This window comes from Tachyglossus aculeatus, chromosome 21 (genome assembly GCF_015852505.1).
Source record: "Tachyglossus aculeatus isolate mTacAcu1 chromosome 21, mTacAcu1.pri, whole genome shotgun sequence".
NCBI classification, from domain to species: Eukaryota; Metazoa; Chordata; class Mammalia; order Monotremata; family Tachyglossidae; genus Tachyglossus; species Tachyglossus aculeatus.
Genome location: NC_052086.1, coordinates 26,373,996 through 26,394,477, shown reverse-complemented (window position 1 = coordinate 26,394,477; position 20,482 = coordinate 26,373,996). Strand labels below are relative to the sequence as shown.

At 43.5% G+C, this 20,482-nt stretch overlaps 1 protein-coding gene across 2 annotated transcripts in view; it reads right to left on the bottom strand.

Moving 5' to 3' along the window:
• DNAH10 (dynein axonemal heavy chain 10) overlaps positions 1 to 20,482 on the bottom strand; it is a 185,923-nt gene that overhangs the window by 34,404 nt on the left and 131,037 nt on the right. For both annotated transcript variants that reach the window (XM_038762289.1, XM_038762288.1), the window contains 6 exons: positions 18,959 to 19,039; positions 17,932 to 18,129; positions 17,027 to 17,188; positions 14,515 to 14,689; positions 5,163 to 5,344; positions 193 to 329 (listed from right to left, as the gene is read on the bottom strand). In XM_038762289.1, coding sequence (XP_038618217.1) covers positions 193 to 329; positions 5,163 to 5,344; positions 14,515 to 14,689; positions 17,027 to 17,188; positions 17,932 to 18,129; positions 18,959 to 19,039 — 935 coding nt within the window. The remainder of the gene's footprint in view (positions 1 to 192; positions 330 to 5,162; positions 5,345 to 14,514; positions 14,690 to 17,026; positions 17,189 to 17,931; positions 18,130 to 18,958; positions 19,040 to 20,482) is intronic.

The following is a 20,482-nucleotide window of genomic DNA, read 5'->3' as shown; positions in this document are numbered from 1 at the left end:
GTTGGGGTTTTTATTTAAACCAGCCAAAATGGGAATTATTACCGAGGGCTATGGAAGAAACATTTATGTAGTTTATAATAAAAAACCTGGCAGGTTTTTTTTCCCAGAAATGCTTCGAGGACCCCGCTCTCTAATTGCAACTATAAACCAGACTCTACCCAACAACTTCTAGGAATCCTAGGAGTACAGTACCTTGTCTCTTTTGGGTTTAATTTCTTTAAATACATCACAATAACCCATTACTGCTTCAACGAATTTCAACATTCCCAATCCTGCTTTGCTAACTGCTTCCATTTCTTCAAATGTGGTGTTGAGATTCTTTAACAGAGCTAAAAACCAAGAAAGTAACTGATGAAAGTGAGTTGAGGTTTCCTTTCAATAAGGAGAAAAATTGACATTTGCCCAGGCAACCTCCAGTCTGGTTCCACGTTTCTTATGGATGGGACGAACAGAAGAAAAGGCTCTGTCTAAGGTAGGAGGACAGGAATATTTGAAGACGGAATTTGGAACCAACCTTCATAATAACTGGTAATCAGCTATTTGAGGAGTTTTCTAGTAGAATAAAATTGATCACATAATACAAAGAATCATTCATTAACCTGAGAGATTCTGGTCTTAAATGAGTGGTGTCATAGGTAATTGAAGAACCCTGTTCATTAGCTACGTATTCCATTGAGAGGAATCATCTGTTTTTTGTCTGGACAGGGAGACACCCCAGTTGAGAGAGAACATGAGATTCTGCCATGCAAGACAAGGCTTCCAGAAAGATAAAAATAATAATAATGGTATTTATTTAGCACTTACTATGTCACAAGCACTGTTCTAAGCGCTGGGGTAGATACAAGCTAATCAGATTGGACACAGTCCCTGTGGGACAGGGAGACTCACTCTTAATCCCCGTTTTACAGATGAGGTAACTGAGGCACAGAGAAGTGAAGTGACTTGCCCAAAATCACACTGCAGCAAGAGGCAGAGCTGGGATTAGAACCCGGGTCCTTCTGACTTCCAGGCTCAAGAGCTCTCCACTAGGCCACACTGCTTCTCTAAACATGGGAGAAAAGGCAGGGAGAGTCGAGCGTGAGATATAGTTAGGAGGTGGTAACAGGAGGAGCAAAGGGTGCAAACTGGGGAGTGCTGGATGGAGACAGCCAAAATGAAAGATTGCGAGACCTGGTCTCTATATGTTGCCGACTTGTACTTCCCAAGCGCTTAGTACAGTGCTCTGCACACAGTAAGCGCTCAATAAATACGATTGATTGATTGATTGATTGGTGAAGAAGTTGAAGGCCAACACGGAGGAGCTTTGACTTGATACGCTGGGAGACGGTAGCCACTGGAGGCTTTTTGAGACATAGAGGGGCTTGTGGCCAGTAATGCTTCAAGATGATCCAGGCTGTAGTGTGTAGAATAGACTGAGTTGGGGAGAAGCTGGGGTTGATAGCGTTAGTAGTCTAACAGTAATATTCATTCATTCAATCGTATTTATTGAGCTCTCACTGTGTGCAGAGCACTGTACTAAGCGCTTGACAAGAGCTTCTACTATGACTCATTGTGGACAGGGAATGTGTTGTATTGTATTCATTCATTCAGTCATTCGTATTTATTGAGCACTTACTGTGTGCAGAGCACTGTACTAAGCACTTGGGAAGTACAGGTTGGCAACATATAAAGACAGTCCCTACCCAACAAGGGGCTCACAGTCTAGAAGCGGGAGACAGATAACAAAACAAAGCATCATCATCATCATCATCAATCATATTTATTGAGCGCTTACTGTGTGCAGAGCACTGTACTAAGCGCTTGGGAAGCACAAGTTGGCAACATATAGAGACAGTCCCTACCCAGCAGTGGGCTTACAGTCTAAAAGGGGGAGACAGAGAACAAAACCAAACATACTAACAAAATAAAATACAATAAAATACAATAAAATACAATAAAATACAATAAAATAAAATAAAATAAAATAAAATAAAACATGTAGACAAGTGTCAATTCCTCCTGGCCTGGAATGCCCTCCCTCCGCACATCCACCAAGCTAGCTCTCTTCCTCCCTTCAAAGCCCTACTGAGAGCTCACCTCCTCCAGGAGGCCTTCCCACACTCAGCCCCCTCCTTCTTCTTTTCCTCCTCCCCCTCCCCATCCCGCCACCCTACCTCCTTCCCCTCCCCACAGCACCTGTATCTATGTTTGTACAGATTTATTACTCTATTTATTTTACTTGTACATATTTACTATTCTATTTATTTTATTTTGTTAATATGTTTTGTTTTGTTGTCTGTCTCCCCCTTCTAGATGGTGAGCCCACTGTTGGGTAGGGACCGTCTCTATTTGTTGCCAACTTGGACTTCCCAAGCGCTTAGTACAGTGCTCTGCACACAGTAAGCTCTCAATAAATACGATTGAATGAAAGTCATCAGAATAAATAGAATTATAGCTAGATGCCCATCATTAACAAAATACATAGAATAGTAAATATATACAGGTAAAATAAATAGAGTGATAAATCTGTACAAACATATATACTGGTGCAGTGGGGAGGGGAAGGAGGTAGGGCGGGGGGGATGGGGAGGAGGAGAGGAAAAAGGGGGCTCAGTCAGGGAAGGCCTCTTGGAGGAGGTGAGCTCTCAGTAGGGCTTTGAAGGGAGGAAGAGGGCTACCTTAGCGGATGTGCAGAGGGAGGGCATTCCAGGCCCGGGGGATGACGTGGGTCCGGGGTCGATGGCGGGACAGGTGAGAATGAGGCCCGGTGAGGAGATTAGTGGCAGAGGAGCGGAGGGTGCGGGCTGGGCTGGAGAAGGAGAGAAGGGAGGAGAGGTAGGAGGGGGTGAGGTGATGGACAGCCTTGATGCCGAGAGTGAGGAGTTTTAACGCTTAGTACAGTGCTTTGCACACAGTGAGCACTCAATAAATATGATTGAATTGAAGGAATGAAAGGTTGGGTGACGATGACACCAGAGAAGCAGTGTAACCTGGAGGATAGAGCATAGGCCCGGGAATCAGAAGGACCTGGGTTCTAAGTTTGGCTCTGCAACATGTCTGCTGTGTGACTTTGGGCAAGTCACTTAACTCCTCTGTGCCTCGCTTACCTCATCTGTAAAGTGGGGTAAACACCGTGAGCCCCATGTGGGACATGGACTGTGTCCAACCTGACTACTTAGAATGTACCTTAGTGCTTAGAACAGTGCCTGGCACATAGTAAGCACTTGACAAATACCGTAAAAAAAGTTATGGATTCTGGGACAGCAAGGATGGTGGTGTTACTGGCACAGATGGGACTGTCAGGAAGACTTGTACACTTAGGAGAAAAAATTTTAAAAAAATTGCCAAACATGTTAAGTTTGATGAGTCAGTGGGGCATCCAAGTGGAGATGTCCTGGAGGGAAAAAGGAAATGGAGGATTGTAGATTAGGTGAGAGATGAGGGGTGGAGAGGTAGATTAGCTAGTCACCCACACAGAAGTCACTCCCCATCCCCCCCGCCTTACCTCCTTCCCCTCCCCACAGCACCTGTATATATATTTGTACAGATTTATTACTCTATTTTACTTGTACATATTTACTATTCTATTCTTTTTATTTTGTTAATATGTTTTGTTTTATTGTCTGTCTCCCCCTTCTAGACTGTAAGCCCGTTATTGGGTAGTGACTGTCTCTATATGTTGCCGACTTGGACTTCCCAAGCGCTTACTACAGTGCTCTGCACACAGTAAGCGCTCAATAAATATGATTTATTGAATGAATGAATGAATGAATGAATGAATGCATGGTAGCCAAAGCCATCTGTGCAGACGAGCTCCTCGAGAAAGTGAGTGTGGAGCAAGAAGAGAAGGGGACACAGAACAGAGCCCCAAAGGCTCTCTGCACAATCAGGACATGAGAAAAGGAAGAGGAGCCAGTGGAAGGAATTGAGAAGGAGCTGTGTAAATGTTGCGCCATTAAAACCAAGGTCTGCAAGTGCTGCAAGGAGCAGGGAATGGTCCAGTGTTGAAGGTGGCAGAGGGGTCGGAGAGGATTAGGTCAGAGTGATGCCCAGTGGTTTGCCCAGTGGTCGGAGTGATGCCCAGTGGAGTGCAGTCTCGATGGAGAGAAAGGCAAAGAATCCGAATGCTGTGGGTCGAGAAGAAACTTGGTGGAAAGGAAGGGAAGGCAATGAGTGTAAACAATCTATTCATGGAGTTTGAACAAGAACGTGACAGGGATGAGAGAAATGGAACTCTCAAGAAGTCAAGGATTTTATTAAGTAATTGTTTAAAATTGTTGATGATAATAATAACAATAATGGCATTTTTAAGTACTTACTACGTGTCAAGCACCGTAATAAACTAGACTCCTAGACTGTGAGCCCACTGTTGGGTAGAGACCGTCTCTATATGTTGCCAACTTGTACCTCTCAAGTGCTTAGTACAGTGCTCTGCACACAGTAAGCACTCAATAAATATGATTGATTGATTGATTGATTCTAAGCACCAAGGTAGAATACGATTGATTGATTGATTGATTGATTCTAAGCACCAAGGTAGAATACAATTGATTGATTGATTCTAAGCACCAAGGTAGAATACGATTGATTGATTGATTCTAAGCACCAAGGTAGATAAAAAGTAATCAGGTCGGATTCAGTCACTGTCCCTCAGGAGGCTCACAGTCTAAATGGGAAGAACAGGTGTTGAATCCCCTTTTACAGAAGAGGAAACTGAGGCATAGAGAAGTGAAATGACTTGTCCAAGGTCACACAGCAGATAAGTGGCAGAGTTGGGACTAGAGCCCAGGTCCTCTGAGTCCCAGGTTTGTGCTCTTTCCATTAGGCCCTGCTGCTTCTCAAGTTGATGAAGAACAGAACTTCAATTAGGTCCTTCCTTCAATTAGGACCTTCAATTAGTCCTTCAATTAGCAAACACAAAACTCCCATACCAGCAGGAGCCAACAGTGTCACTTTCCCAAAACAACCCAGTCAACTGACTTTCTACAATTAGTCTGCTAACCTCCCCCGGTTCCTCAGGCCACGTTTCTTTCCAGCGTCCTCCTGGTCTCCCCAAAAATCCACCCACACACACCAAGTCCAAGCCATTCTACCACTGGATATTAATCAGTCAGAAAGTCCTATGCAATCCCAAGAGTTTCCAATAACCAACCAACAGCCTTGCTTCATTCACACAGATTTACCTCGGATGGATTTCACTTGGGTCTGAGTGATTGAATCAAAATCTATCTCCATTAGGGATCTCAAGAAATTTGGATCTGACATCATTCCTTTGGCCGTTTTCCAGTTGAGTTCTTTGTAGCCTTTCATTATCAAGATGCTTTCACAAACTGTCTGTACCTGCTTAGGGGGCTTAGCGAAGGATCTAAAAAAGAAAAGCATCGAGAAAGTTTCAGAGACATTCAGGGCAATTATTCATTCATTCATTCAATCATATTTATTGAGCGCTTACCGTGTGCAGAGCACTGTAGTAAGCACTTGGAAAGTGCAATTATAAAGTCTTGTAGATATACTTCAGAAAAATAATTTGGACCAAAAGACTTGCAATGTGGAAAAAACTCCCCAAGCTTTTCTTCATGCAATTAAAAACATCAGCAAATTCAATCAAGGAGAGAATGTCCACCATATAAGCACTTAGTTCCATTTGTGTTAACATTTCTAAATGATTTCTACCATTTGTTGAAGATCAATGCCTCTATTACTGAAGCAGTCACCTTCTCAATCTCACGTTGTCAATCATACCTCGTCAGAAGTTCCCTCCTCTTCCACAATGCCCAAAGCCTAGATACCAACAGGACCAAGGAATTGAACTACATGGACTTAAAAAGTAATGCAGAAATGGAAAACTGGAAAACAGTCCCTCTAGACTGTAGGCTCCTAATAATAATAATAATAATAATGGCATTTATTATGCACTTACTATGTCTAAAGCACTGTTCTATGTTGCCAACTTGTACTTCCCAAGCACTTAGTACAGTGCTCTGCACACAGTAAGCGCTCAATAAATACGATTGATTGATTGATTGATTGCTGGGGAGGTTACAGGGTGATCAGGTTGTCCCACAGGGGGGTTCACAGTCTTAATCCCCATTTTACAGATGAGGGAACTGAGGCACAGAGAAGTTAAGGCCCAGCTGACAATTGGCAGAGCGGGAATTTGAACCCATGACCTCTGACTCCAAAGCCCGTGCTCTTTCCACTGAGCCACGCTGTTTCCTAGTGGTCAGGGAAAGGGTCTAGCAACTCTGTTAGATTGTACTCTCCCAAGTGCTTAGTACAGTGCTCTGCACACAGTAAGCACTCAATACATACCATTGATTAATTGACTGAAAATGGACTCTTTGAGAGAAAAATATAAATCACCCATAAAAATGAAAGGCAGATGAAACCACAAGGCTAGGCCTGTCAAGTAGCAAAGACAAAGTTCCTTATCGAGGAGTAGGAGAGCAGGGATTCACCCTTAATCTTGCTCTTTCACATGTCAAACACGTAGTGACGACTAGTTCTGACGACTTGACACCTGTCCACTTGTTTTGTTCTGTTGTCCGTCTCCCCCTTCTAGACTGTGAGCCCGCTCTTGGGTAGGGACCATCTCTATACGTTTCCAACTTGTACTTCCCAAGCGCTTAGTACAGTGCTCTGCACACAGTAAGTGCTCAATAAATATGATTGAATGAATTAATGAATGACTTGATTATCCTGCATCTACTCCAGCACTTAGTAGAGTGCTTGACATACAGTAACAGTACATAATAATAATAATGATGGCATTTATTAAGCGCTTACTATGTGCAAAGCACTGTTCTAAGTGCTGGGGGGATACAAGGTCATGAGGTTGTCCCATGTGGGGCTCATAGTCTTCATCCCCATTTTACAGATGAGGGAACTGAGGCCCAGAGAAGTGAAGTGACTTGCCCAAAGTCACACAACTGACAAGTGGCGGAGCCAGGATTTGAACCCCTGACCTCTGACTCCAAAGCCCGGGCTCTTTCCCACTGAGCCACGCTGCTTCTCCTGAGCCACGCTGCTTCTCCAGTAAATGCTTAACAAATACTACAATTATTATTATTAATTATTATGTTATTCTGGCAGAAACCCAGAGAACAGCCTGACAGAACTAAGCACAGCAGTCCAGAAGATTCACTGAAAAATGCAAAATTAAGATCATTCAACGGATCGATAATTACATGGAAGCAAAACTTTTCAGCACTGAAAAAGTGTTTGCACACTCATGAACCTACTTACATTTTCCTTTATTAAGCATAAAACAAAATTAGCATCTAACGGTTAACTAGAATCAATCTTAAACAACAAAAATAGATTCGGACCCTAACGGGAAACATCCCAATTGCTTTCTGTGTTAAATAAAAATAAATAAAAATATTTCGTTTTCCCCAATATCTCTGAGAAACACATCATTTCTCTCGGAATTTGCTTGCTCCTTCTTAACATCCCCCAAACCAGAGGCTTTGGATACAAGAAATAAATCTACTTTATAGTCTTTCCAATAATTAAATGATCTTGCCCCCTCCTATCTCACCTCAATAATCTCCTACAACAGCCCAGCCCATACACTTCACTCCTCTAGTGCCAACTTACTCACTACGCCCTGATAATAATAATAATAATGATGGCATTTATTAAGCGCTTTCCAATAATTAAATGACCTTGCCCCCTCCTATTTCACCTAAATAATCTCCTACGACAGCCCAGCCCACACATTTCACTCCTCTAGCGCCAACTTACTCACTACACCCTGATAGTAATAATAATAATGATGGCATTTATTAAGCACTTACTATGTGCAAAGCACTGTTCTAAGCGCTGGGGAGGTTACAAAGTGATCAGGTTGTCCCACGGGGGCCTCACAGTCTTCATCCCCATTTTACAGATGAGGCAACTGAGGCACAGAGAAGAGAAGTGGCTTGCCCAAAGTCACACAGCTGGCAATTGGCGGAGTCGGGATTTGAACCCATGACCTCTGACTCCAGAGCCCAGGCTCTTTCCACTGAGCCACGCTGCTTCTCTACCATCTCATCTCATCTACCTCGCTGCTGACCCCCATCCCACATCTTCCCTCTGGCCTGGAATTCCCACCCACTCTAAATTCATCAGACCACCATTCTCCCCACCTTCAAATCAATCAATCAATCAATCGTATTTATTGAGCACTTACTGTGTGCAGAGCACTGTACTAAGCGCTTGGGAAGTACAAGTTGGCAACATATAGAGACAGTCCCTACGCAACAGTGGGCTCACAGTCTAGAAGACTTCAAATTATTACAATTATTACAATTATTGTAATTATTATTATTATTACAATTACAATTATTACAATCACACCTCCTCCAAGAGGCCTTCCCCGATTACCCCCTCTTTTCCCCTGCTCTCTCTCCTTTCTGTGTAGCCTATGCACTTGGATCTGGGATCTTTGGGCATTTGATATTCGCCCCACTCAGCCCCACAGCACCTATGTATTAATAATATTATTATTGTTATTATTATGGTATTTATTAAGCACTTACCATGTGCCAAGCACTGTTCTAAGTGCTGGAGTGAAAATAATAATAACAGTAATAATAATGGCATTTATTAAGCGCTTACTATGTGCAAAGCACTGTTCTAAGCGCTGGATACAAGGTAATCAGGTTGTCCCGCGTGGGGCTCACAGTTTTAACCCCCACTTTACAGATGAGGCAACTGAGGCACAGAGAAGTTAAGCGGCTTGCCCAGGATCACTCAGCAGACAAGTTGCAGAGCCGGGATAGAGAAGCAGAGTGGCAGAGAAGCAGCGTGGCTCACTGGAAAGAGCCCGGGCTCTGCAGTCAGAGGTCATGGGTTTGAATCCCGGCTCTGCCGCATGTCTGCTGTGTGACCTTGGGCAAGTCACTTAACTTCTCTGAGCCTCAGTGACTTCATCTGTAAAATGGGGATTAAGACTGTGAGCCCCACGTGGGACAACCTGATCACCTTGTATTCCCCCAGTGCTTAGAACAGTGCTTTGCACATAGTAAGCGCTTAACAAATATCATCATTATTATTATTATTATTATAAGAATCCACGTCCTCTCCCAAGTCCGTGCTCTTTCCTACTGAGCCAGCTGCTTCCCCCATGTACGGGTTTATAAATTATATATTACAAATCATTTATATTAATGTCTGTCTCCCCTCTAGACTTTAATCCAGTTGAGGGCAGGGAACGTGTCCACCACTTCGGTTGTGTTGTACTCTCCCAACACATTCATTCATTCATTCAGTCGTATTTATTGAGCGCTTACCGGGTGCAGAACACTGTACTAAGCACTTGGGAAGTACAAGTTGGCAACATATAGAGACGGTCCCTACCCAACAGTGGGCTCACAGTCTAGTGTGCACAGCACTGTACTAAGCACTTGGGAAGTACAAGTTGGCAACATATAGAGACGGTCCCTACCCAACAGTGGGCTCACAGTCTAGTGTGCAGAGCACTGTACTAAGCGCTTGGGAAGTACAAGTTGGCAACATATAGAGACGGTCCCTACCCAACAGTGGGCTCACAGTCTAGAAACACAGTAAGTGTTCAATGACTGATTGATCGTATTAATCTAAAAGATTGGTTTCCTCGATCTGATAGTCGCTGTTGAGCTGGCATCACCTTTGTAACTAAGAAACAAGACGCACTTTTAAACAGCATTCATAAAGTGAGGCAATGTTTAGGTGGTAAGCTCCTTGTGGGCAGGGATCATGTCTACCTACTCTATTAATCAATCAATCAATCAATCAATCAATCGCATTTATTGAGCGCTTACTGTGTGCAGAGCACTGTACTAAGCGCTTGGGAAGTACGAGTTGGCAACATCTAGAGACAGTCCCTACCCAACAGTGGGCTCACAGTCTAAAAGGGGGAGACAGAGAACAAAACCAAACATACTAACAAAATAAAATAAATATGTACAAGTAAAATAAATAGAGTAATAAATATATACAGACATATATACATATATACAGGTATACATACATACATATACATACATATATACATATATTAACACATACCACAATGTCTGTTTATTGTTATATCATACAAGCACTCTCCCAAGTGCTTGGTACAGTGCTCTGCACACAGTAAGTGCTCAGTAAATACGACTGAATTGTTATTATTATTACTGTTAGAAGAGGAAACTGAAGCTTAGCTATATGGAGTGAATCGTTTGCACCGTGAGAGCCTTGATGGGGCAAGGAATCCAGGCGGTCAATCAACTTCCCGTGACACAAGCAAGAGACTTGCCTTTAAAAGTCTGGGCCTGCAATGGGACACTCTAAGTGTCTTCACATAGAGAAAAATGGATACACCTGTTTTTTTTTGTTTGTTTGTTTGTTTTTTAATTGTATTTATTGAGTGCTTACTATGTGCAGAGCACTGTACTAAGCGCTTGGGAAGTACAAATTGGCAACACATAGAGACAGTCCCTACCCAACAGTGGGCTCACAGTCTAAAAGGGGGAGACAGAGAACAAAACCAAACATACCAACAAAATAAAATAAATAGGATAGAAATGTATAAGTAAAATAAATAAATAAATAAATAGAGTAATAAATATGTGCAACCATATATACATATATACAGGTGCTGTGGGGAAGGGAAGGAGGTAAGATGGGGGGATGGAGGGGGGACGAGGGGGAGAGGAAGGAAGGGGCTCAGTCTGGGAAGGCCTCCTGGAGGAGGTGAGCTCTCAGCAGGGCCTTGAAGGGAGGAAGAGAGCTAGCTTGGCGGAGGGGCAGAGGGATTGGGGGCATTCCAGGCCCGGGGGATGACGTGGGCCGGGGGTCGATGGCGGGACAGGCGAGAGCGAGGTACGGTGAGGAGATTAGTGGTGGAGGAGCGGAGGGTGCGGGCTGGGCAGTAGAAGGAGAGAAGGGAGGTGAGGTAGGAGGGGGCGAGGGGATGGACAGCCTTGAAGCCCAGCGTGAGGAGTTATGACTGTTATGACTCTGACCTGACAACAATGTCATGGAAATGGGTTTTCTTCTCTTTTTCTCTCTCCAGAGCTCTCACAAGACTTTTTATGGTGTTTGCGAAGCGCTTATTTTCGTGTCAAGCCCTGTTCCAAGTGCTGGGGTAGATACAAGCTGATCAGGTTGGACACAGTCCCTGTCGCACCCGGGGCTCACAGTCCTCACAAGCAGTAAGGCCTAGTGGATAGAGCACAGGCCTGGGAATCAGAAGGACCTGGGTTCTAACCCCCGCTCTGCCCCTTGTCTGCTGGGTGACCTTGGGCTAGTGACTTCACTTCTCTGTGCCTCAGTTACCTCATCCGTAAAATGGGGGTTGAGACGGTGAGTCCCACACGGGGCAGGGACTGTGTCCAACACGATTTGCTTGTCTCCACCCCAGCGCTTCATCATCATCAATCGTATTTATTGAGCGCTATGTGCAGAGCACTGTACTAAGCGCTTAGGAAGTACAACTACCATAATTATTATATATGCATATATGTTTGTACATATTTATTACTCTATTTACTTATTTTATTTATTTTACTTGTACCTATCTATTCTATTTATTTTATTTTGTTAGTATGTTTGGTTTTGTTCTCTGTCTTCCCCTTTTAGACTGTGAGCCCACTGTTGGGTAGGGACTGTCTCTATATGTTGCCAATTTGTACTTCCCAAGTGCCTAGTACAGTGCTCTGCACATAGTAAGCGCTCAATAAATATGATTGATGATGATAAAAGAGTGGGCTCACAGTCTAAAAGGTGGGCTCACAGCGCTTAGTATAGTGCCTGGCGCTTAGTAAGTGCTTAACAACTATTCATTCATTCAATCTTATTTATTGAGCACTTACTGTGTGCAGAGCACTGTACTAAGTGCTTGGGAAGTACAACTACCATAATTATTATTATTTTAACATTGTATGTGTTGTGATGGACTCTCCCAGGTGCTTAGTACAGTGCTCTGCACACAGTAAGTCCTCAGGAAATATCATTGATTGATAACCATGGAGAAAATTTCCATAGAGAAAGGAAAATGAAAAGGGAATACCACTCCTGAGAATGATAACCATCCGACAGTGGAAGGATAATAAAAATAATAATGTTGGTATTCGTTAAGCGCTTACTATGTGCCAAGCACTGTTCTAAGTGCTGGGGTAGATACAAAGTAATCAGGTTGTCCCACGTGGGGTTCACAGTCTTAATCCCCATTTTACAGGCCCAGAGAAGTTAAGTGACTTGCCCATGGTCACACAGCTGACAAGTTGCAGTCAGGATTAGAACCCACAACCTCTGGCTCCCCAGCCCGTGCTCTTTCCACTGAGCCATGCTGTTTCTCAGGATCTTTCTCAGGAAGGATGTGTACAACTGAAAAGGCGAGCAGGAGAATTGGAATGGACAGGGCTAGATTTGATGCTGGCTAAAGGATGAGAAGCAGCATGGCTCAATGGAAACAGCCCGGACTTTGGAGTCAGAGGTCATGGGTTCAAATCCCGGCTCCGCCACGTGTCAGCTGGGTGACTTTGGGCAAGTCACTTCACTTCTCTGGGCCTCAGTTACCTCATCTGGAAAATGGGGATGAAGACTGTGAGCCCCCTTGGGACAACCTCATCACCTTATACCTCCCCAGCGCTTAGAACAGTGCCTTGCACATGGTAAGCACTTAATAAATGTCCCACTGTTGGGTAGGGACTGTCTCTATATGTTGCCAATCTGTACTTCCCAAGCACTGAGTACAGTGCTCTGCACATAGTAAGCGCTTAATAAATACGATTGATGATGATGATGATTATTATCCCCTTCTAGACTGTGAGCCCACTGTTGGGTAGGGACCGTCTCTATATGTTGCCAACTTGTACTTCCCAAGCGCTTAGTACAGTGCTCTGCACACAGTAAGCGCTAAATAAATACGATTGAATGAATGAATAAGGGCTTCATTGTGGAAGAAAACCGCTCTGTTAAAAGGAAGTGAAATTTCCTGAGAAGTCGCCGGTGCAACAGTGGACAGGAAGGATCTGAGTTACGTTAACACTGGTTTAGGTTAGGACTTTTCAAAAGGAGCTTCTGCAAGGGGTGCCACAATAATAATAATAATAATAGTAATAATATCATCATCAATCATATTTATTGAGCGCTTACTGTGTGCAGAGCACTGTACTAAGCGCTTGGGAAGTACAAGTTGGCAACATAAAGAGACAGTCCCTACCCAACAGTGGGCTCACAATAATAACTGTGGTATATTTGTTACCTCATCTTACCTCCTTCCCTTCCCCACAGCACCTGTATATGTGTATATATGTTTGTACATATTTATTACTCTATTTATGTATTTATTTTACTTGTACATATCTATTCTGTTTATTTTATTTTGTCATTATGTTTGGTTTTGTTCTCTGTCTTCCCCTTTTAGACTGTGAGCCCACTGTTGGGTAGGGACTGTCTCTATATGTTGCCAACTTGTACTTTCCAAGCACTTAGTACAGTGCTCTGCACACAGTAAGCGCTCAATAAATACGATTGATTGATTTGTTAAGCAGCGTGGCTCAGTTGAAAGAGCACGGGTTTAGGAATCAGAGAGGTCATGTGTTTAAATCCCCTCTCTGCCACTTGTCAGCTGTGTGACTTCGGGCATGTCACTTAACTTCTCTGTGCCTCAGTTACCTCACCTGCAAAATGGGGATTAAGATTGTGAGCCCCACATGGGACCCCCTGATCACCTTGCATCCTCCCCAGTGCTTAGAATAGTGTTTTGCACATAGTAAGTGCTTAACAAATACCAAAATTATTATTATTATGTGCCAGGAACTATACTAAGCGCTGAGGCGGATAAAAGCAAATCAGGTTGGACAGAGTCCCTGTCGCACATGGGGCTTACAGTCTCAATCCCTATTTTAGAGTGGCCACGTTATAATATTAGTGGGATTTATTAAGTGCTTACTGTGTGCCAAGTACTAAGTGTTGGGGGAGATACAAGATAAGCAGATCAGCACCTGGGACACCCTATCAAAGGGGAACAGAGAGAACAGCCATTTAATCCCCATTTTACGGATGATGAAATTGAGGGGACAGAGAAGTTAAGTGACTTGCCCAAGGTCACACAGCAGGCAAGTGAGAGAGCCAGGGTTAGAGCCCAGGTAAGTGCTCTTTCCACTAGGCCATGCTGTTTCTCGTGAAAATGCCAACATCATTAAGATTGCCTTAATTCTCTTGCATGTTTACAAGTGTGATTTGTGGGAGAGAGGGTCGCAGTAGTTGGAAAAAGGTCCTCTTGGAAGGGCAGAGACAGCTAATTTAGGTTCATTTTGCTTCTCTATTTTACTAAGATTTTTATTTACTATTTATTATTTAAATAGTAAATAATTATAATAATTATTATTTACTATTACTATTTATTATTTAAGATTTTCTATTTACTGGCCACAGGTGGCCAGTTGCCGACCAGGTTGGAAAGTTCTATTTTAATAATCCTCCGTGTTCAGTTTCCAGAAATTGATTAAAGCCCATCCTTAGCCAGTTATTTCTTGAGGCATGGAATGAACATAACCGCCAATCCAACTGATTTACCTAATTTCTGTGACATCGGATTTGTCCAGCTTCTGCAGTTCCAGTTTGGCAGCTTCTAAGATGGGCATGGCTTCAGCCAGGGCAGTTTCTGCTTCGTGTTTTTCCACTGCGATGATTTTGTTCTGCTCCTCTATCTCAATGGCTTTTTCTTCTGCCAGCTTTTTCTTCTCCTCAGCTAGTGAATGGAATTAGAAAGATGTCATGCTAAGATCTTTTAGACTGTGAGCCCACTGTTGGGTAGGGACTGTCTCTATATGTTGCCAACTTGGACTTCCCAAGCGCTTAGTACAGTGCTCTGCACACAGTAAGCGCTCAATAAATACGACTGATGATGATCCTCGTGTGAATGTCTGAGCAAGGTCAATCTGACTAATGGCAGGAGAAATTTCACCCGTCAAGACTCTCTCTGCCCCAGCTCGTTGGACAAAATCATAGAGAGGCAGCGTGGCTCACTGGAAAGAGCCCGGGCTTGGGAGTCGGAGGTCATGGGTTCAAATCCAGGCTCCGCCAATTGTCAGCTGTGTGACTTTGGGCAAGTCACTTCACTTCTCTGTGCCTCAGTTACCTCATCTGTAAAATGGGGATTAAGACTGTGAGCCCCACGGGGGACAACCTGATCACCTGCTTTGCACAGAGTAAGCGCTTAATAAATGCCATCATTATTATTATTATTATTATGGTCCTACAGTCACCCTCATCCTCTTTTCATCGGTGACTCAACCACCTAACCAAACTCAGAAAACACCAAAGGCCATAGTTTGGATTTTAATTTTCTCTCCCTATCCTTGGGCTATCCGTTCTCTTTCTGTAAGTACCCTGAGCCTCCTCCTACTTTTCCTAAGTCTTTCCTTCCTCCACTGTGCCTCCTCTCAGTCTCCATAACATATCATGGGGCTAGCAAACTGTTAATGAAGAAAAAGCACCATATTCATCGGACTCCAGACTCTAAGCTTGTGGTGGGCAGGGAATGTATCTACCAACTCTGTCGTATTGTGTTCTCCCAGGCAGTGTTCTGCACACATTAAGTGCTCAATAAATACCACTGATTAATTCATTCATTCATTCAATTGTATTTATTGAGTGCTTACTGTGTACAGAGCACTGTACTAAGCGCTTGGGAAGTAGAAGTTGGCAACCTATAGAGACAGTCCCTACCAAATAACGGGCTCACAGTCTAGAAGGGGGAGACAGACAACAAAACAAAACACGTAGACAGGTGTCAAGTCGTCAGAACAAATAGAAATAAAACTAGATGCATAAAATAAATAGAATAGTAAATATGTACAAGTGAAATAAATAGAGTCATAAATCTGTACAAACATATATACAGGTGCTGTGGAGAGGGGAAGGAGGTAGGGCGGGGGGGTGGGGAGGAGGAGAGGAAAAAGGGGGCTCAGTTTCGATTCAAGGAACTGCCTGAAAGAGGACTGGAGTAACGAGGAAACTGGAGCAGGTCGATACAGCCCAGGTTTCCTCCACAGCATGGATCATTCATTCATTCACTGGTATTTATTGAGCGCTTACTGTGTGCAAAGCTCTGTACTGAGTGCTTGGGAGAGTACGATACAACAACAGACACATTCCTGCCCACAATGAGCTCACAGTCTAGAGGGGGAGACAGGCATTAATATAATTAAATAGATAAATAAATGAATAAACAAATAAATTTCAGACATATACAGTTATCTGAAATTTATTTGTTTATTCATTTATTTATATACAAATGTGCTGTGAGGATGGGAGGGAGGATGAATGAAGAAGCATGGGAGAAGAGGAGAGGAGGCTTCTTGGAGGAGATGTGCCTTCAATAAGGTTTTGAAGTGGGGGAGAACAATTACCCGTCTGATAAGTACAGTGCTCTGCACACAGTAAGCACTCAATAAATACGATCGAATGAATGAATATGAGGTGAAGGGGCATTCCAGGCCAGAGGTAAGATGTGAGCGAGAGGTCAGCAGCAAGATGGATGAGATGGAGATACAGTGAGGTTAACAGTAGAGGAATGAAGTATGCGGGCTGGGTTGGAGTAGGAGAGTAGCGAGGTGAAGTAACCAATCAATCAATCAATCGTATTTATTGAGAGCTTACTGTGTGCAGAGCACTGTACTAAGCGCTTGGGAAGTACAAGTTGGCAACATATAGAGATGGTCCCTACCCAACAGTGGGCTCACAGTCTAGAAGTCTAGAAGTCTAGACAGTCTAGAAGGTAAGAGACGGAAAGGTGATTAAGTGCTCTAAGGCCAACGGAAAGGAGTTTTTGTTTGATGCGGAGGTGAAAGACGATCATCATGAAAGGACTGTGGCTACTCCCCGAAGTTCTTGAGAGCTCAAGATACATTTACTGAACCCAAGGATGCCGACTTGCTGGTAATCTGTCCACGCCACTTTCCGTATCCACTTGTGATTTGGGGAGCTCTCTGGCTTCACCTCTGACCCCTCAAAATCCGGCTAAACTGTATGATATAACACAAGGAATATCTGTCCTGCGAATAGGATCCTTTGCAATACTTGCCTACTGCAGTATTGTGCGCAATTTCTTGTAACAAAGTCTCACAGGCCGTCGACTTCTCAGCTAAAACAATCTTCTGTTCTGCAAGTTTCAGGTTCAGTTCATCCAGCTGAACAGAAGCCTCCTTCAATTTATCTAATCCTCCTTCCAGACGTTTGCACTGAGCTGAGGGAAATCATTTTTGTTAGAGGAGAACACCATTCAGCATATATGATTCCCCATTCCCAAAACTGTGGCTCCATTAGTCAAGTAGAATATGATATTTCTGGAAGCCACACTTATTATAGAGAAGCAGCGTGGCTCAGTGGAAGGAGCACAGGCTGGGAGTTAGAGGTCATGGGTTCTAATCTGTGTCACAACTTCTCTGTGCCTCAGTTACCTCATCTGCAAAATGGGGATTAATAATAATAATAATAATGGTATTTGTTAAGCGCTTACTATGTGCAAAGCACTGTTCTAAGTGCTGGGGAGGTTACAAGGTGATCAGGTTGTCCCACAGGGGGCTCACAGTTTTAATCCCCTTTTTACAGATGAGGTAACTGAGGCATAGAGAAGTTAAGTGACTTGCCCAAAGTCACACAGCTGACAATTGGCGGAGCCGGAATTTGAACCCATGACCTCTGACTCCAAAGCCCGGGCTCTTTCCACTGAGCCACGCTGCTTCTCATTGTGATTGTGAGCCCCATGTGGGACAACCTGATTACCTTGTATCTCCCCCAGCGCTTAGAACAGTGCTTGGCACATAGCAAGCGCTTAACAAATACCAAAATTATTATTATTAAGCCAACATCTACTTCGCCAATTTTCTTTAGATAATACAAACCACCAAGCAGTAGCCATGCCCACCACTGATTTACTATTTCCGCATGCAATTCACTTCCTAGCTTAGACTCTCCACGAGATCTTACCTAAATTGAATTGAGTTTTCTCATCCAGCAATTTTGAGTAGGTGTTAATAAAATCCAGGTAATTCTTTGGAGTGACATAATTGCTGCGTCTCAATTTCTGTAGAAACTTTTTGCTGAAGTCACCTACGGATTCGTGCACCGAAACAATGTGCTCAACCACCGGCCGTGAGTAGTCTCCCGGGATCAATGGATTCTCTTCTAAAGCAGCAGGGGAGAAATGGAGAAAGAGTCTTTACAGAGAAACCAGAGAAACCGTTGGTTTCTCTCCTGCAAACTGCTTATCTAATGGGAGTGGTAGAATATACATAATCTTGATTTGCTGGCCGAGAATGCGAAGATTGGCAATTTCCCTAGCAGTAAGGGAGCCAGCCCAATTTTTTTACAACTAGGAAGATTCATTTTCCCTGACAGACATAGTCAGTTCAGATTTCTGACAGATTCTTAAATACAATTACCTGGGAATGAAATTTGAGGAACCCTGTTTTGTAAAAAAAAAAAAAAAAAAAAAAAAATCGATGCCAAACACCCTGCCTTATCCTACAAAACAGTTTGCTTGCCTGGACTTCAAAATGAGGAAAATAATGCAGACATATCCCACATTAGACCCCCCCCTCCATGATATATGCAATCTGGACTTACAGTAATTATGCTTTGCTACTTTCACCCAGGTCGTCATCATCGTCAATCGTATTTATTGAGCACTTACTGTGTGTAGAACACTGTACTAAGCGCTTGGGAAGTACAAGTTGGCAACATATAGAGACAGTCCCTACCCAACAGTGGGCTCACAGTCTAAAAGGGGGAGACAGAGAACAAAACCAAACATCCTAACAAAATAAAATAAATAGAATAGATATGTACAAGTAAAATAAATAAATAGAGTAATAAATATGTACAAACATATACACATATATACAGGTGCTGTGGGGAAGGGGAGGAGGTAAGATGGGGGGGATGGAGAGGGGGACGAGGGGGAGCTTCCCGACAATACAAACAATTTGATTCACAAGAACAATCCAGCACTTACCTAAGAATGATTTAGCAACTGCCAATAGAGCTTGAGGTGGCCATTGCAAGAACCAGTCAATACCGGTATTATTTACTAGACCTAGAAAAAGAAACGTCGTATGATAAAGACAATCACTCTTCACAGTCACAAGAACATTTATTAGTTTAAGCAATCACTCTTGAAATCATTGATTTAAGCATAAATTTGACACGTCCAAAATAGAACTCCTCATTCTCCTCCAAACATTCTCCTCCCCATGACTTCCCCATCACTGTAGACACCACCACCATTCTTCCTGTCTCACAAACCTGTAACCTTGGCATTATCCTCAACTCATCTCTCTCATTCAACCCAAATATTCAGTCTGTCCCCAAATCCTGTTGCTTCTTCCTTCACAGCATGTCTAGAATTCACCCCTTTCTCTTCATCCAAACTGCCATCGTATTGATCCAAGCACTTGTCGACTATCTAACAGTCTCCTCAATGACCTCCCTGACTTCAGACTCCTCCCTCACCGGTCCACACTTCACTTTACTACCCAGATTATTTTTCTACAAAGTTGGAAAGTGTAGCCTATCGTTATCATCATTATCGATGGTATTTACTGAGTGCCTAATGTGTGCAGAACACTGTACTAAGCTCTTGGGAGAGTACAGTTCGACAGAGCGTAGACATGTTCCCTGCCCACAATAAGCTTACAATCTAGAGGAGGAGACAGACATTAATATAAATAGATAATCTAAAATATATAATTTGTATATACGTACATAGGAGCTGTGGGGTTGAGGCTGGGGCAAAATATCAATTGCCCAAAGGTCCCAGATCTGGGAAGGAAGGTCAAATGGAAAGAGCCTGGGCCTGGAAATCAGAGAACCTGGCTTCTAATCCCGGCTTATCACTTGCCTGCCACATAATAATAATAATGATGGTATTTGTTAAGCGCTTACTATGTGCAAAGCACTGTTCTAAGTGTTGGGGAGGTTACAAGGTGATCAGGATGTCCCCGGGGGGGGGGGGGCTCACAGTTTTAGTCCCCATTTTACAGATGAGGTAACTGAGGCACAGAGAAGTGAAGTGACTTGCCCAAAGTCACACAGCTGACAGTTGGCGGAGCCGGGATTTGAACCCATGACCTTTGACTCCAAAGCCCGGACTCTTTCCACTAAGCCACACTGCTTATAACCTTGGGCATGTCATAACTTCCTCCTGCCTTGGTTTCCTCATCTCTAAAATGGGGATTCAATACCTGAGGTCCCTTCTACTTAGACTGTGAACTCTATGCGGGCCACGGACTGGGTCCAACCTGATTACCCTAGCACTTAGTACAGTGCTTGGCACATCGTCAGCACTTAACAAATAGCACAACAATTAACTTCATTATTTGCCCAAAGTCACACAGCGGACAAGTGGTGGAGCCGGGATTAGAACCCAGGGCCTTCTGATTCCCAGAGCCGTGCTCTAGCCACTAGATCACTTTGCCTTGGCTTTCCAACTTGTGCTTCCCAAGCGCTTAGTACAGTGCTCTGCACACAGTAGGCGCTC